At 46.9% G+C, this 17,400-nt stretch overlaps 1 protein-coding gene across 6 annotated transcripts in view; it reads right to left on the bottom strand.

Moving 5' to 3' along the window:
- LOC148668159 (uncharacterized) overlaps nt 1–15,775 on the bottom strand; it is a 204,585-nt gene extending 188,810 nt beyond the window's left edge. Inside the window, exons 1-6 of one of the 6 annotated variants that reach the window (XR_015936943.1) lie at nt 15,644–15,775; nt 14,729–14,796; nt 14,325–14,411; nt 14,017–14,080; nt 13,257–13,349; nt 10,402–12,243 (exon numbers count right to left, since the gene is read on the bottom strand). Coding sequence is in view for 4 of the 6 variants with exons in the window: in XM_088632649.1 (XP_088488775.1) it covers nt 12,199–12,243; nt 13,257–13,349; nt 14,017–14,085; nt 14,325–14,411; nt 14,729–14,770 (336 nt within the window). In the remaining 2 variants the exon portion in view is untranslated. Of the gene's footprint in view, nt 1–10,401; nt 12,244–13,256; nt 13,350–14,016; nt 14,086–14,324; nt 14,412–14,728; nt 14,797–15,643 lie in introns of those variants that run through there. The other 5 variants (XM_088632649.1, XM_088632651.1, XM_088632652.1 and 2 more) reach the window with 5 other exon arrangements.
- Between the last annotated feature and the right edge of the window lie 1,625 nt (nt 15,776–17,400).

Genomic DNA, 17,400 nt, shown 5'->3' with positions numbered 1-17,400 from the left:
TTGTCAGGTGGATCCGAGTCCTAAGATCCCAGAGTTGCCATCAGTGTAGCTGCAACTGCAGTTTGCTTGGTACTTCTTGCAACAGGAGCGGTTTGCATTCTTCTCTGGAAGAGGAAGATGGGTAAGAGTTCATTGCCAGTTTACACTTAGCAAGTACTGCACTGTCTCTTCACATTACAGTATCTGTCACTCATACTGTCAGTGCTGTCTCTCTGTATTCTGGATGTGTAGTTCAGTATTATAGAATGGTCTAGGGTCACACATGAGAAGTGCCTCTCTGTATGACAGTGATATTGGACTGTATTAATATAGTACACAAATATGAATTTAGAGATTCAAAGATAAAAAACTCCTGGTGACTGTGTTGTCTGCAGACTAAATAACATGACTTACTGCTTCATTCCCAGGGAGAGAGATGCTGAGTAAAAAAGTCTCAGTCCCCTCAGTGGACAGTGGAGGCTCAGGTGAGACTCTGCTGAAAGGGGGAGGGTGATGGGAAGGGTCTATGGGAGCGGTGATGGCCAGTGTGTGTCTGTATTTGTTGGTGGTCAGGAGCAGGTGGCTGTGGGAGCAACGATGTTCAGTGTGTGTCGGTTGTTGTTGTTGGTCAGTACTCGGTGGCTGTGGGAGCAGTGATGGTCAGTGTGTCTGGTGTTGTTGTTGGTCAGTAGTCAGTGGCTGTGGGAGTGGTGATGGCCGGGGTGTCTGTTGTTGTTGGTCAGTAGTCAGTGGCTGTGGGAGTGGTGATGGCCGGTGTGTCTGTTGTTGTTGGTCAGTAGTCAGTGTGTGTGGGATCTGTGATGGCCGGTGTGTCTGTTGTTGTTGGTCAGTATTCGATGGCTGTGGGATTGGTGATGGTCATTGTGTCTGTTGTTGTTGGTCAGTAGTCAGTGTCTGTGGGAGTGGTGATGGTCATTGTGTCTGTTGTTGTTGTTGGTCAGTAGTCAGTGTCTGTGGGAGTGGTGATGGTCAGTGTGTCTGGTGTTGTTGTTCAGTAGTCAGTGTGTGTGGGATCGGTGATGGCCAGTGTGTCTGGTGTTGTTGTTGGTCAGTAGTCAGCGTTTGTGGGAGCAGTGATGGTCAGTGTGTCTGTTATTGTTATTGGTCAGTAGTCAGTGTCTGTGGGAGTGGTGATAGCCAGTGTGTCTGTTGTTGTTGGTCAGTAGTCAGTGGCTGTGCTGTGGGAGTGGTGATGGTCAGTGTGTCTGTTGTTGTTGTTGGTCAGCAATCAGTGGCTGTTGGAGCAGTGATGGTCAGTGTGTCTGTTGTTGTTGGTCAGTAGTCAGTGTCTGTGGGAGCAGTGATGGTCAGTGTGTCTGTTGTTGTTAGTCAGTAGTCAGTGTGTGTGGGATCGGTGATGGCCAGTGTGTCTGTTCTTGTTGTTGGTCAGTAGTCAGTGTCTGTGGAAGCAGTGATGGCCAGTGTGTCTGTTGTTGTTGGTCAGTAGTTGTGGCTGTGGGAGCAGTGATGGCCAGTGTGTCTGTTGTTGTTGTTGGTCAGTAGTCAGTGTCTGTGGGAGTGGTGATGGTCATTGTGTCTGTTGTTGTTGTTGGTCAGTAGTCAGTGTCTGTGGGAGTGGTGATGGTCAGTGTGTCTGGTGTTGTTGTTCAGTAGTCAGTGTGTGTGGGATCGGTGATGGCCAGTGTGTCTGGTGTTGTTGTTGGTCAGTAGTCAGCGTTTGTGGGAGCAGTGATGGTCAGTGTGTCTGTTATTGTTATTGGTCAGTAGTCAGTGTCTGTGGGAGTGGTGATAGCCAGTGTGTCTGTTGTTGTTGGTCAGTAGTCAGTGGCTGTGCTGTGGGAGTGGTGATGGTCAGTGTGTCTGTTGTTGTTGTTGGTCAGCAATCGGTGGCTGTTGGAGCAGTGATGGTCAGTGTGTCTGTTGTTGTTGGTCAGTAGTCAGTGTCTGTGGGAGCAGTGATGGTCAGTGTGTCTGTTGTTGTTAGTCAGTAGTCAGTGTGTGTGGGATCGGTGATGGCCAGTATGTCTGTTCTTGTTGTTGGTCAGTAGTCAGTGTCTGTGGAAGCAGTGATGGCCAGTGTGTCTGTTGTTGTTGGTCAGTAGTTGTGGCTGTGGGAGCAGTGATGGCCAGTGTGTCTGTTGTTGTTGTTGGTCAGTAGTCAGTGTCTGTTGTTGTTGTTGTTGTTGGTCAGTAGTCAGTGACTGTGGGAGCAGTGATGGCCAGTGTGTCTGTTGTTGTTGTTCGGTAGTCAGAGTGTGTAAGCAGTGATGGCCAGTGTGTGTCTGTTATTGTTCAGTAGTCAGTGTTTGTGGGAGCAGTGATGGTCAGTGTGTCTGTTATTGTTATTGGTCAGTAGTCAGTGTCTGTGGGAGTGGTGATAGCCAGTGTGTCTGTTGTTGTTGGTCAGTAGTCAGTGTCTGTGGGAGTGGTGATGGTCAGTGTGTCTGTTGTCGTTGTTGGTCAGTAGTTGTGGCTGTGGGAGCAGTGATGGCCAGTGTGTCTGTTGTTGTTGTTGGTCATTAGTCAGTGTCTGTGGGAGCAGTGATGGCCAGTGTGTCTGTTGTTGTTGGTCAGTAGTCGGTAGCTGTGGGAGCAGTGATGGCCAGTGTGGCTGTTGTTATTGTTGGTCAGTAGTCAGTGTCTGTGGGAGTGGTGATGGTCAGTGTGTCTGTTGTTGTTGTTGGTCAGCAATCGGTGGCTGTGGTAGCAGTGATGGTCAGTGTGTCTGTTGTTGTTGTTGGTCAGTAGTCAGTGTCTGTGGGAGCAGTGATGGTCAATGTGTCTGTTATTGTTGGTCAGTAGTCGATGGCTGTGGGAGCAGTGATGGCCAGTGTGTCTGTTGTTGTTGTTCAGTAGTCAGTGTGTCTGGGATCGGTGATGGCCAGTGTGTCTGTTCTTGTTGTTGGTCAGTAGTCAGTGTCTGTGGGAGTGGTGATGGTCAGTGTGTCTGGTGTTGTTGTTCAGTAGTCAGTGTGTGTGGGATCGGTGATGGCCAGTGTGTCTGGTGTTGTTGTTGGTCAGTAGTCAATGTCTGTGGGATTGTTGATGGGCAGTGTGTCTGTTGTTGTTGTTGGTCAGTAGTCAGTGTCTGTGGGAGTGGTGATGGCCAGTGTGTCTGTTGTTGTTGGTCAGTAGTTGTGGCTGTGGGAGCAGTGATGGCCAGTGTATCTGTTTTTGTTGTTGGTCAGTAGTCAGTGTCTGTTGTTGTTGGTGGTGGTCAGTAGTCAGTGGCTGTGGGAGTGGTGATGGCCGGTGTGTCTGTTGTTGTTGGTCAGTAGTCAGTGTCTGTGGGAGTGGTGATGGTCAGTGTGTCTGTTGTTGTTGTTGTTGGTCAGTAGTCAGTGGCTGTGGGAGCAGTGATGGCCAGTGTGTCTGTTGTTGTTGTTCGGTAGCCAGAGTGTGTAAGCAGTGATGGCCAGTGTGTGTCTGTTATTGTTCAGGAGTCAGTGTGTGTGGGATCGGTGATGGCCAGTGTGTCTGTTCTTGTTGTTGTTCAGTAGTCAGTGTGTGTGGGATCGGTGATGGCCAGTGTGTCTGTTCTTGTTGTTGGTCAGTATTCAGTGTCTGTGGGAGTGGTGATGGTCAGTGTGTCTGGTGTTGTTGTTCAGTAGTCAGTGTGTGTGGGATCGGTGATGGCCAGTGTGTCTGGTGTTGTTGTTGGTCAGTAGTCAGTGTCTGTGGGAGTGGTGATGGCCAGTGTGTCTGTTGTTGTTGTTGGTCAGTAGTCAGTGTCTGTTGTTGTTGGTGGTGGTCAGTAGTCAGTGGCTGTGGGAGTGGTGATGGCCGGTGTGTCTGTTGTTGTTGGTCAGTAGTCAGTGTCTGTGGGAGTGGTGATGGTCAGTGTGTCTGTTGTTGTTGTTGTTGGTCAGTAGTCAGTGGCTGTGGGAGCAGTGATGGCCAGTGTGTCTGTTGTTGTTGTTCGGTAGTCAGAGTGTGTAAGCAGTGATGGCCAGTGTGTGTCTGTTATTGTTCAGGAGTCAGTGTGTGTGGGATCGGTGATGGCCGGTGTGTCTGTTGTTGTTGTTCAGTAGTCAGTGTCTGTGAGATTGGTGATGGGCAGTGTGTCTGTTGTTGTTGGTCGTCAGTAGTCAGTGTCTGTGGGAGCAGTGATGGCCAGTGTGTCTGTTGTTGTTGGTCAGTAGTCGGTGGCTGTGGGAGCAGTGATGGCCAGTGTGTCTGTTGTTGTTGTTGGTCAGTAGTCAGTGTCTGTGGGAGTGGTGATGGTCAGTGTGTCTGTTGTTGTTGTTGGTCAGTAGTCAGTGTCTGTGGGAGCAGTGATGGTCAATGTGTCTGTTATTGTTGGTCAGTAGTCGATGGCTGTGGGAGCAGTGATGGCCAGTGTGTCTGTTGTTGTTGTTCAGTAGTCAGTGTGTGTGGGATCGGTGATGGCCAGTGTGTCTGTTCTTGTTGTTGGTCAGTAGTCAGTGTCTGTGGGAGTGGTGATGGTCAGTGTGTCTGGTGTTGTTGTTCAGTAGTCAGTGTGTGTGGGATCGGTGATGGCCAGTGTGTCTGGTGTTGTTGTTGGTCAGTAGTCAATGTCTGTGGGATTGTTGATGGGCAGTGTGTCTGTTGTTGTTGTTGGTCAGTAGTCAGTGTCTGTGGGAGTGGTGATGGCCAGTGTGTCTGTTGTTGTTGGTCAGTAGTTGTGGCTGTGGGAGCAGTGATGGCCAGTGTATCTGTTTTTGTTGTTGGTCAGTAGTCAGTGTCTGTTGTTGTTGGTGGTGGTCAGTAGTCAGTGGCTGTGGGAGTGGTGATGGCCGGTGTGTCTGTTGTTGTTGGTCAGTAGTCAGTGTCTGTGGGAGTGGTGATGGTCAGTGTGTCTGTTATTGTTATTGGTCAGTAGTCAGTGTCTGTGGGAGTGGTGATAGCCAGTGTGTCTGTTGTTGTTGGTCAGTAGTCAGTGTCTGTGGGAGTGGTGATGGTCAGTGTGTCTGTTGTCGTTGTTGGTCAGTAGTTGTGGCTGTGGGAGCAGTGATGGCCAGTGTGTCTGTTGTTGTTGTTGGTCAGTAGTCAGTGTCTGTGGGAGCAGTGATGGCCAGTGTGTCTGTTGTTGTTGGTCAGTAGTCGGTAGCTGTGGGAGCAGTGATGGCCAGTGTGTCTGTTGTTATTGTTGGTCAGTAGTCAGTGTCTGTGGGAGTGGTGATGGTCAGTGTGTCTGTTGTTGTTGTTGGTCAGCAATCGGTGGCTGTGGTAGCAGTGATGGTCAGTGTGTCTGTTGTTGTTGTTGGTCAGTAGTCAGTGTCTGTGGGAGCAGTGATGGTCAATGTGTCTGTTATTGTTGGTCAGTAGTCGATGGCTGTGGGAGCAGTGATGGCCAGTGTGTCTGTTGTTGTTGTTCAGTAGTCAGTGTGTCTGGGATCGGTGATGGCCAGTGTGTCTGTTCTTGTTGTTGGTCAGTAGTCAGTGTCTGTGGGAGTGGTGATGGTCAGTGTGTCTGGTGTTGTTGTTCAGTAGTCAGTGTGTGTGGGATCGGTGATGGCCAGTGTGTCTGGTGTTGTTGTTGGTCAGTAGTCAATGTCTGTGGGATTGTTGATGGGCAGTGTGTCTGTTGTTGTTGTTGGTCAGTAGTCAGTGTCTGTGGGAGTGGTGATGGCCAGTGTGTCTGTTGTTGTTGGTCAGTAGTTGTGGCTGTGGGAGCAGTGATGGCCAGTGTATCTGTTTTTGTTGTTGGTCAGTAGTCAGTGTCTGTTGTTGTTGGTGGTGGTCAGTAGTCAGTGGCTGTGGGAGTGGTGATGGCCGGTGTGTCTGTTGTTGTTGGTCAGTAGTCAGTGTCTGTGGGAGTGGTGATGGTCAGTGTGTCTGTTGTTGTTGTTGTTGGTCAGTAGTCAGTGGCTGTGGGAGCAGTGATGGCCAGTGTGTCTGTTGTTGTTGTTCGGTAGCCAGAGTGTGTAAGCAGTGATGGCCAGTGTGTCTGTTGTTGTTGGTCAGTAGTTGTGGCTGTGGGAGCAGTGATGGCCAGTGTATCTGTTTTTGTTGTTGTTCAGTAGTCAGTGTGTGTGGGATCGGTGATGGCCAGTGTGTCTGTTCTTGTTGTTGGTCAGTATTCAGTGTCTGTGGGAGTGGTGATGGTCAGTGTGTCTGGTGTTGTTGTTCAGTAGTCAGTGTGTGTGGGATCGGTGATGGCCAGTGTGTCTGGTGTTGTTGTTGGTCAGTAGTCAGTGTCTGTGGGAGTGGTGATGGCCAGTGTGTCTGTTGTTGTTGTTGGTCAGTAGTCAGTGTCTGTTGTTGTTGGTGGTGGTCAGTAGTCAGTGGCTGTGGGAGTGGTGATGGCCGGTGTGTCTGTTGTTGTTGGTCAGTAGTCAGTGTCTGTGGGAGTGGTGATGGTCAGTGTGTCTGTTGTTGTTGTTGTTGGTCAGTAGTCAGTGGCTGTGGGAGCAGTGATGGCCAGTGTGTCTGTTGTTGTTGTTCGGTAGTCAGAGTGTGTAAGCAGTGATGGCCAGTGTGTGTCTGTTATTGTTCAGGAGTCAGTGTGTGTGGGATCGGTGATGGCCGGTGTGTCTGTTGTTGTTGTTCAGTAGTCAGTGTCTGTGAGATTGGTGATGGGCAGTGTGTCTGTTGTTGTTGGTCGTCAGTAGTCAGTGTCTGTGGGAGCAGTGATGGCCAGTGTGTCTGTTGTTGTTGGTCAGTAGTCGGTGGCTGTGGGAGCAGTGATGGCCAGTGTGTCTGTTGTTGTTGTTGGTCAGTAGTCAGTGTCTGTGGGAGTGGTGATGGTCAGTGTGTCTGTTGTTGTTGTTGGTCAGTAGTCAGTGTCTGTGGGAGCAGTGATGGCCAATGTGTCTGTTATTGTTGGTCAGTAGTCGATGGCTGTGGGAGCAGTGATGGCCAGTGTGTCTGTTGTTGTTGTTCAGTAGTCAGTGTGTGTGGGATCGGTGATGGCCAGTGTGTCTGTTCTTGTTGTTGGTCAGTAGTCAGTGTCTGTGGGAGTGGTGATGGTCAGTGTGTCTGGTGTTGTTGTTCAGTAGTCAGTGTGTGTGGGATCGGTGATGGCCAGTGTGTCTGGTGTTGTTGTTGGTCAGTAGTCAATGTCTGTGGGATTGTTGATGGGCAGTGTGTCTGTTGTTGTTGTTGGTCAGTAGTCAGTGTCTGTGGGAGTGGTGATGGCCAGTGTGTCTGTTGTTGTTGGTCAGTAGTTGTGGCTGTGGGAGCAGTGATGGCCAGTGTATCTGTTTTTGTTGTTGGTCAGTAGTCAGTGTCTGTTGTTGTTGGTGGTGGTCAGTAGTCAGTGGCTGTGGGAGTGGTGATGGCCGGTGTGTCTGTTGTTGTTGGTCAGTAGTCAGTGTCTGTGGGAGTGGTGATGGTCAGTGTGTCTGTTGTTGTTGTTGTTGGTCAGTAGTCAGTGGCTGTGGGAGCAGTGATGGCCAGTGTGTCTGTTGTTGTTGTTCGGTAGTCAGAGTGTGTAAGCAGTGATGGCCAGTGTGTGTCTGTTATTGTTCAGGAGTCAGTGTGTGTGGGATCGGTGATGGCCGGTGTGTCTGTTGTTGTTGGTCAGTAGTTGTGGCTGTGGGAGCAGTGATGGCCAGTGTATCTGTTTTTGTTGTTGGTCAGTAGTCAGTGTCTGTTGTTGTTGGTGGTGGTCAGTAGTCAGTGGCTGTGGGAGTGGTGATGGCCGGTGTGTCTGTTGTTGTTGGTCAGTAGTCAGTGTCTGTGGGAGTGGTGATGGTCAGTGTGTCTGTTGTTGTTGTTGTTGGTCAGTAGTCAGTGGCTGTGGGAGCAGTGATGGCCAGTGTGTCTGTTGTTGTTGTTCGGTAGTCAGAGTGTGTAAGCAGTGATGGCCAGTGTGTGTCTGTTATTGTTCAGGAGTCAGTGTGTGTGGTATCGGTGATGGCCGGTGTGTCTGTTGTTGTTGTTCAGTAGTCAGTGTCTGTGAGATTGGTGATAGGCAGTGTGTCTGTTGTTGTTGGTCGTCAGTAGTCAGTGTCTGTGGGAGCAGTGATGGCCAGTGTGTCTGTTGTTGTTGGTCAGTAGTTGTGGCTGTGGGAGCAGTGATGGCCAGTGTGTCTGGTGTTGTTGTTGGTCAGTAGTCAGTGTCTGTGGGAGTGGTGATGGTCAGTGTGTCTGGTGTTGTTGTTCAGTAGTCGGTGGCTGTGGGAGTGGTGATGGTCATTGTGTCTGTTGTTGTTATTGGTCAGTAGTCAGTGTCTGTGGGAGTGGTGATGGTCAGTGTGTCTGTTGTTGTTGTTGGTCAGTAGTCTGTGGCTATGGGAGTGGTGATGGCTGGTGTGTCTGTTGTTGTTGTTGGTCAGGAGTCTGTGGCTATGGGAGCAGTGATGGCCAGTGTGTCTGTTGTTGTTGTTGGTCAGTAGTCTGTGGCTATGGGAGTGGTGATGGCTGGTGTGTCTGTTGCTGTTGCTGGTCAGGAGTCGTTGGGTGTGGGATCAGTGACGACCGGTGTGTCTGTTGTTATTGTTGTTGGAAGTGGTCAGGAGTCGGTGGCTGTGGAAGCAGCGATGGCCAGTGTGTCTGTTGTTGTTGTTGGTCAGTAGTCGGTGGCTGTGGGATTGGTGATGGCCAGTGTGTCTGTTGTTGTTGGTCAGTAGTCAGTGTGTGTGGGATCGGTGATGACCAGTGTGTCTGTTGTTGTTGTTGGTCAGGAGTCGGTGGCTGTGGGAGCAGTGATGGCCAGTGTGTCTGTTGTTGTTGTTGGTCAGGAGTCGGTGGCTGTGGGAGCAGTGATGGCCAGTGTGTCTGTTGTTGTTGTTGGTCAGTAGTCTGTGGCTATGGGAGCAGTGATGGTCAGTGTGTCTGGTGTTGTTGGTCAGTAGTCAGTGTCTGTGGGAGTGGTGATGGTCAGTGTGTCTGTTCTTGTTGTTGGTCAGTAGTCAGTGTCTGTGGGAGCAGTGATGGTCAGTGTGTCTGTTGTTGTTGTTGGTCAGTAGTCTGTGGCTGTGGGAGTGGTGATAGCTGGTGTGTCTGTTGCTGTTGCTGGTCAGGAGTCGGTGGCTGTGGGATTGGTGATGGCCAGTGTGTCTGTTGTTGGTCTTTCAGGTGTTTCTTCACACATCAGTTCGGAGGGGAGTACCAGTTCCAGTGTGACAGATAGAGGAGCTTGCGATCACGCTGAAGAATTTGACCCCATGCTGCAACCTAAAAGCCAGAAGCTAAACAGTGATGTTGAGACAAAGCAAATAATGCTGGAATATAATTTGTGACCCCTAGTTCACACAATATAATGTCACAAGTGTTTTATACACACTGACCTACACAGTTTCACCAGTGTCTTGACTGCAGCATCAAGAAGCAGTGAAACACAATGCTTAAACACACACTCAGCTCCTCCAGCACTGAGAGAAATGTGTGCCAGAGCAGAGAAGCAGGTTTAAAGTCTGCTGTGCCGAGACATTTTCACCAGTAATCTTTCATGCCCTCCTTCACTTATTCTGCTTGTTCTTTAATGTTTGTTTTTTTAGGCCTGTGATTGTATCTAGGTTTCTGGGTTGTATTGTATCCGGGTGACTGTCTCAATGAGATTTGAAACCGGCATAGTTGCTTCAGGCTAATTATCCTGATATATCTGAGACACTGCACTGTTCAGGGCTCTTCCTCTTGGAGGCACTGTTGTGACAGGAAGCGGTCAATAATCTGGGAACAGAGACAAGACAGGACTAGGGGAACAACCTCCCCGTCTTCCCTGCACCCCAAGAGGAGGACATGAGGATCAGAGGATTTACAAACCAGCCAACAGCTGATGATACTGGAATCCAGCTACAGTGAGACTTGAGTACTGGGACTTGGTCATTGTTGCACTACTGAAATTTGAATTTAAAATCAAAATATTAAATTTTCTCTTTTCTTTCTGGGTATTATTTAGAATATGTACTGTATTTGACCATGTTTGAAGATAATTTGCGATAAGATGACAATGGTATAGTGAGTGTAACATTGGAAAAACATGTTTGCACCTGAATATGCTTTTCATTTTATATTAATTAAATCACATTAAATGCACCAAATGCACATTAAATGCACCAAGAAGAGAATCTGAGAACTAAATGCATCTTTCTCAGCTCTCAAAAGCCTTTCTAGTCTGTCTGTTTGAGAATTTTGCAGGAATATGTTTTGAAACTTTTATTGTAATACTTTTTCTAACCAAGGTCTTCAATAAAATAAATCAGACTTTAATATTTGAGGCTTGCAAGCAATGCTACATGTTAATGACTGAGTAATGGTTTACTAGATGCTTCTCTACTTGCACTATGAACCTCAGGGGTGAAGACTTGATTTAAAGTGTTTGCTGTCGAAAGGGAACAGTTTAAAGTGAAGAGTGAACAGGGTGCACAGTGTTTTGTTTGATATGGCAGAGAGGTGGAGGTGGGGCTGGACAGGAGATGTCAGAATGGCGGGAAGTTTGGGTGAGGCTGTGCAAGTACTGAGTGTCCTGTAAACAGATATCTGAGATAGCTACTGCCGTGGAATTTTATCAAAGAAGAGCCAGGAGAGGTGTTCTCATTCACTCAGTAAGGTCTTTATTCATATTGCAATTTGGGAAAAAGCAATCACTGGTCTGTGCAGAGAAGTGAAGGCTGATTCAAAAGCAAGCAAGGAGAACCCCTTGTTTTGTATCTTTTTTTTAAGCTGACGCAACACTTCAAGGACAGGCGAAGCAGTAATTTTCCATTCCTTATAGGTTTCTGCTTTAAGCAAAGAAGAGCAGTTAATAAAATAGTTAATCATAATCCCTTCTTCAAGCAACAGAGATAAACATTATTAAAACATCCAGTGCCCTTGATGAGTTTGGTGCTATCACACTTTGTTCTAAGTATCTAACTCTCTGTCCCTAAACAACATTTTTAGGATAAAACACTTTTTCTCAGTAACCTTCCATTACACTACAGCATGCAACTGGGAGAGAGTCACTGTGCCAGGGCTCTGGGATTTAATACAGGTCTCAATCACAGAAGAGAGGTAATACATTTTACCAGGTGAGAGAGTCATTGTCTCAAGGTGAAACTGTCTTCGAGGGTAGTTGCATCCAAAATACAATGGAAACTATCACATTTAAGCTTTTTTTTGGGATCGAGAAGACGATCATGGTGAGACTCAAAACATACCTGTGTTTTCTTCTTTCGAGAATGAGTGGATTATTGAGGTGCAAAAGTATTGGTTCCAAATAAAAAATCCACTCCTGTCACTGTTTATCCTTTGATAGATTCTTCAAATCCTTCCTCTGAATGTTGATATTTAGTGATAATATCATACAAATTGTGGTTTTCTCTTATTCGCCAATTTTATTACAATAACAGCCTATTTTACAATTGTATTGGATGTTACAAAATATTGAATAGCATTTGTCTTTAGATTCACATTAAAATTAAGAAAAATATGCCAAAAGATTATAACAGAACTCTACAGTCCTAACCTAATGACACCGGCGATCTGTCGTTTTTACTTGTCAAGTTCTCTAACAAATCTGCACTGTATTTTTAAAATATCTTAGCTGAGGAGACAAAAGGAGTATAAATGAATTCTTCCGCCACCCACTCAATGAATATTTGCATTAAACTATGACCTATGTTGTCCATGATGATAAATTCTGTACAACAAGACAGAAAGAAAGGCACCACTGTGAGTGGAGTTTCACTTCATGACATAATAAGTAGGCAGTGAGTCAAGAGAGGGGGAGTCGTCCCACAGTTATCCTTATCCATGATCAAGAGTCTCACCCCCTGCTTTACGCTGTCCCTAGTGGTATCTTCCACCTCACCCACCTCCTGAGGCAATAATCTTGAATAAACAGAGGGCTGGAGACCCAGCCCGGCTCCTGTCTCTCTCCCCTTGGAGCCGGGAGATTTTCTCAGAACCATGTTGAGGTGAAATGGGAGTGGGATGACGCAGGTGTCTTGGAGAGGTGAGTCTCCCCAGCCCCTGTGTACCTCAGTGTGATTCAAGCAAGGGGGAGGGGTTTAAGGGACTTACCAATCCCACGTATGCACCCTCTGATTCAAAGTCAGGCAGGACTTCATTGTACAGCGCCAGGCAGTCCAGCTGGATAGATGATATCATGTTCTGAGCCCAGGTCCGCACCCGGCTCTCCTCCTCCTGGAGCAGCCCCTCCAGCTCGACCTGCAGGCCCTCCCTGAGCCGCCACAGGGCCGCTGGGGTTAGGCCCAGGTGAGCGGGTGTACCAGGGGGTGGGTGAGGGGGTGTGTGAGGGGGCGAGCAATGGGGTATGGGGGCTGCCAAGGAGGAGGTCTATGCCCTGTCCTTCTGTAGATCCCTCTCCGGGCCCTTAGGGCAGTTTCACAGCTGGGTCTTGACCTCCTGCCTGGTGATTGGCTGGCTGGCCTGAGGGGACAGGGGCACAGAGAGGGCATGAGGAGGACAGAGAGAAAACTGAGAGGGTCTTCTCCAGGAGGACCAGGCCCTACCCCTGGTCTCCCAGCAATCACAGTCATCATCATTGCAGCTGAAACCAAACTTTCGATAGATGTCACAGACATATCAGGCTCATAGACTTGCAGCTCTCGGCTGCCTGGGGTGAGACACAGGGGGAGTCTGCTCCCTCTTCCTCTAACAGTCCTATCAGATGACAGTGGCAGACCTGATCCAACCCCACCTTCCCTTTCACACACAGCCACACACAGGCATGACTGTGTCATCATCATCACCACCTCCACCATCACAATCTCCACTATTTTCCATTACCATCATCATCACTTCCACCATCACAACCCCTACAATCTTCATCACCATCATCATCACCTCCACCATCACAATCTCCACTATCTTCGTCACCATCATCTTCATCACATTTCTAATAAATGATCTCCACCATCTTCATCACCATATCCTTCCTCATCATGACAATCATCATGTCCACCATCATCATCATAACCACCTTCATTATCTACACTATCATCTGCATCATCCTGAGCAGAACACATTGGTTGTCTTACACTGGAAGAATCTTTGCTCAGCGCCTCAGTATTGGACGACCCTCTATGGCCTTTCAGGGTCACGTCCGTCTCTGTCGAGACCTGTCAACAAGTTGACTGCTTTAGTCTCACCAGCAGAAGCCAACCAAGTTTGTGTCTCAGTACAGGTTTATTCTTAGTCTAACAGAATAAATACTTGGGGAAGAGCATTTAATAATGAGAGCAGGAGGCACTTCTTTACATAAAGGAGGGCGGGGGTGTGAAACAAGCTGTCTAGTCATGTTGTTGAAGCCGATACCCTGGCTTGTCTCAAGAGAGAGCTGGATGAGACCCTACAGTCAGGACAGGAGGCACTACTGTACATAGAGGGTGGTGGGTGTGTGGAACAAGCTATCCAACCATGTTGTTGAACCCAATACTCACGTTCCTGTGAGATCTGCCCCAGGTCTCGGTGTGACGCCCTTCTCTCTGCTCGGCCATTCCTCTCTCAACTTGAGGGAGTTTCTCCAGGCGGTGCTGGGGAGGAGAAAACAAAGTTACCAGCCAGTCACACAAACACACATCATCATCATGGGCCAAGATGACCCTACATGACAGTGACGTGTCATCCTCGATTCAGAAGCAGTGTCCAGCCCTCGTCTATACCGCTTCATGATCCCCAACATCCCTGCTGAGACCTCTTGAGGGGCCAGTTCTGGTAGACCATGGGTCTCAAGCCTAATCACAATCCCTGGAGGGCCAGGTGCATCTCCAGGCTTTCTTTCCAAAAGGGGCTAGCCAATTAAACAATTAAGCTAATTATTTTTATAAGAAGATGTGGAAATAATGTGTTTAATAATATATTTTGATGTCTCTCACTGTTGAAGACTCAAAATATTCAAGGCACAGTTGGATATTTAAGGTCTCAATAAAGGTACAGTATTAGAATATTTTTTGTTTCATTCAAAAATTAGATCAACTTTGTAACCAAGACCTCTGGGCAGGAAACCAGATGATACACCAGACCCTCTAGGAATGGAGTTTGAGACATGCTCACCCTCTCTCACACACAACCTCACACACACTCACCCTCTCACTACTACTACTACTACTACTACTACTACTAATAATAATAATAATAATAATAATAATAATAATAATAATAATAATAATAATAATAATAATAATAATAATGCAGACTCACTGTACTTGGAGTCTTAGGTCTGGCTCCACAACCTGTGTTGGCTGAGTCTCCTGTTACCTCCTTCCTGATCTGGGGATGTCAGACACAGTTGTGTTACAGACATAGGCTGGACTAGACTCACAAGCACACACACCCACAGACACATACTCCCACACACTAACACACACGCAGATGCACACACTGTCAGGTAAAGTCTTTCTCTTCTTCAAGAGAGGACAATAGAGCCCTGCTACTGCGATGAGCTTTAATTTCAGGAGGAGGAAGAAGAGGAAGAATCACAATATGAAGAAGATCAGCAGTGGACTCACAGCTCTCTGGGTCTGGGGCCTGACTCTCAAACTTGTCTTCAGTCTCTGGTGGGTTTGGACATCTTCTCTGTTCACCTCTGTTGACATCTGTGGACAGGACAGTTCAGTTAGACAAACAAGTTCGACCAGACTTCACTCTCACAGTCAATCAATCAATCAATTTTTTCTTATATTTTACCTTCTAATCCAGAACATCAAAGCACTTTACAAAACATACCTGGAAAATAGAGTATAAATGTGTAATACTGTAGTTCCTGGAGTAAGTGCTTGGATAATCCAAATACCACTGTTGTTACTTCTGCTGCTACTACTATGAACATGACTACAAATTCTAATACTAATTCTGATATTAATACTACTACTGCTGTCATTACTAGTAATAGTGATAAAAACAGAGCACTCACAGCTCTCTGGACGTTGGTCTGGAATCTAGAAAGTGGTTCCATTCTCAGGCGACTCTGGACCTCAACACCTGTTGATGGGTCACTTCTGTCAGACACACAAGTGGAGCCCAAGCCCACCTACACACACACTCACAGACACACATTCACACACTGACAGACACACACACATACACTACACACACTCACAAACACACATTCACAGACACACACATAGACTACAAATACTTATAGACACACACCAACACACACACAGACAAAAACACACACACTCATAACTACAAATACAGTATAACTAACACTAACACATATGTCACTAACATCAAAAACAGTAACACTATCACTAAGAATTACACTATCATTATCAATGACACAAACTACTACTAAACTACTAATACTAATAATAACAGTAATGCTATCACTAAAACTAACATGACTACTAGTGTAAATACTCTAAGAGTAACTCTATAATTATCACTAATATTAACATGAATACTGGCATCAAAACTATCAGAAGCACAATCACCATTAATACTGACATGAACACTAGCATTAATATTACAGCTACCGATTGTACTCTCATTAATATTAAATATGAATACACTCGCATTAGTGACGAAGGTGAGACACCTAGCCGGACACAGTGATGTGGCACGTGTCGCCGTGGTTACCATACCTATAATTTGTAAACAGTGGGAAAATGCATTTAAACTGTTACCTACACAAATTTATCAACTTGGAATATAATTTTCAAGCTCTAGAATACAATTTCTAAACAATCATTTGAGTAATCATTCTTTAATTTGGGATTGAACATTATGAACACTAAACGCACTATGGTATTTGATCGATACAGGCTGTATTGACTCTTTTCTAGATATTTAAAGAATTTAAAGAAAGAAAAGAATCAGTACTCACCAATCGGTGAAGTTAATTGATGATTCTAAGGTTTTTTAGTTGAATTAATTGGTTGTCGATAGATAAGTGATCAATACCTCTCCTCCGAGCGCTCAGCGCTCCTCCCGCGATCTCGCTCTCTGATCCCGGCGCTCTGGCTGGTGTCTGTGACGTCACTGCGCTCTTTCTGACAGAGCAGAGCGCGTCTCCGCTGTCCGGAGCCCGGGGGGCTTTTCTTACAGATATACTGTAACATCTCCAAAAGAAAAAACACCAGGCTGTGAAGAGAGGCGATTCATAACAGCTGGAGAAGGAGACCGACAAACCGAGGAATACAATTTATTAAACAAAAAAAATAGTTTACTTCACAGACTAATGCGTTGTAAAGCATACTCCCGTCGAGCAGAAGAGAAAGGGCACAAGTCCCTGTAATAAGCGCTTTTAAGGTTGAAGAGCATCTCCTGGTTTTATTTCCACTCGAACTCTCAGTTCCTCAGCCAGTTTGGTGATTTAATTAACTGTATAACTGTTATCAGACTCTGTTTAACTGTATATTTATACGACTCCGTGAGAGACGTATGGGAGACGCTGTATCCCAGGGCTGGTGTGGAATAATACACAGACAGGTCTTCTGTGTGATCTGAGTCCCACTGCTCAGAGGTACAGACTGGTCAACTGGTCACTATTGTAGACAAGACCATTGGTCTGCTGCTGCTGATAATCATATTACACTTATAAGAGTAGCAATACTGCTGTTCATTAAATCAGTAAAAATAATAATAAGAGATAAACACATATTGCTCAATTTTCAGTAAAACACTTCTGACAGAGGGTTGGAGGAGTGACTTACAGTAAAGACAATGAATCAGGGCAGTAATACTGAGGGGCTGGAGGTCCTGGAAAGGGTTAATAGAAACTTCTTGCTTCTAACCTGGAACAGAGCCCACAGCTGCCAGATCAGTGACCCCTGAGCCCATTTCACAGAGAGGAGAACCAGGAGCTCTGCTCTGTCTCTAAGAGGCTGTGAGGAAGGAGAATAGGGGGAGATGTGACCTGAGTCCAGGCTGTTCTGTCTGATATTATTCATGTAGCAGCACTGATTGTCTGAATGTCCTCTGGTTCTGAATTGTCGGGATAAAGAGAAGGATGGAGATGAGCTTCTGTCCGTTCAGGAGGTAGGAGTTTGGGTAAAGTACTGAGGGACTCAGAGCTCTGTGTGTGAGTCTGAGCTGTGAATCTGACTGAGAGGAGATACTTTTTTTTATTCTGCCTCTGAGAAGTCTTTTCCTTTGCCAAGCAATGTTCCATCCCCTTCAGATACTCTGCACAGACTGTCAGAGTGAGAGAAGAGAGAGAGATGGACAGATAAGCGCACACACTGCAAGAGAGACAGGAAGGGGGAGAGAGAGTAGAAGGAGCAGGAAGACAGTGCAGGTGTTCAACCACACTGTGACCACAGGAGACAGGAGGCTTTTCTCAGCTGCTGAGGAGCTCAGGGCTCATGGCCACTCAGGCTCAGAGGCTCTGGCAGCAGTCAGGTCTGAGAGCTTCTCCTCATACTGACACTGGAGCTCTGAGAGTCAGCCTCCATTCTGACAGGAACAGCCCCTCCTGTTCAGCCCTGAGAGACACACTGTGTGCTGTGAGAGCTGTGTGGGGAGAGGACCTGTCACACTGTAGAGCTCTGAACACTGGACTCTCCTGTGTCTCCCAGTGCAGCACTGGAGCTCTGAATACTGGGCTCCCTGTGTGTCTCCCTGTACAGCTCAGCTCTCAGC

The sequence above is a fragment of the Lepisosteus platostomus genome, chromosome 5, assembly GCF_059453375.1.
Source record: "Lepisosteus platostomus isolate fLepPlt1 chromosome 5, fLepPlt1.hap1, whole genome shotgun sequence".
Taxonomy (NCBI): domain Eukaryota; kingdom Metazoa; phylum Chordata; class Actinopteri; order Semionotiformes; family Lepisosteidae; genus Lepisosteus; species Lepisosteus platostomus.
Note: the sequence above shows the minus strand (reverse complement) of the source record. Positions and strands in the feature narration are given on the sequence as shown.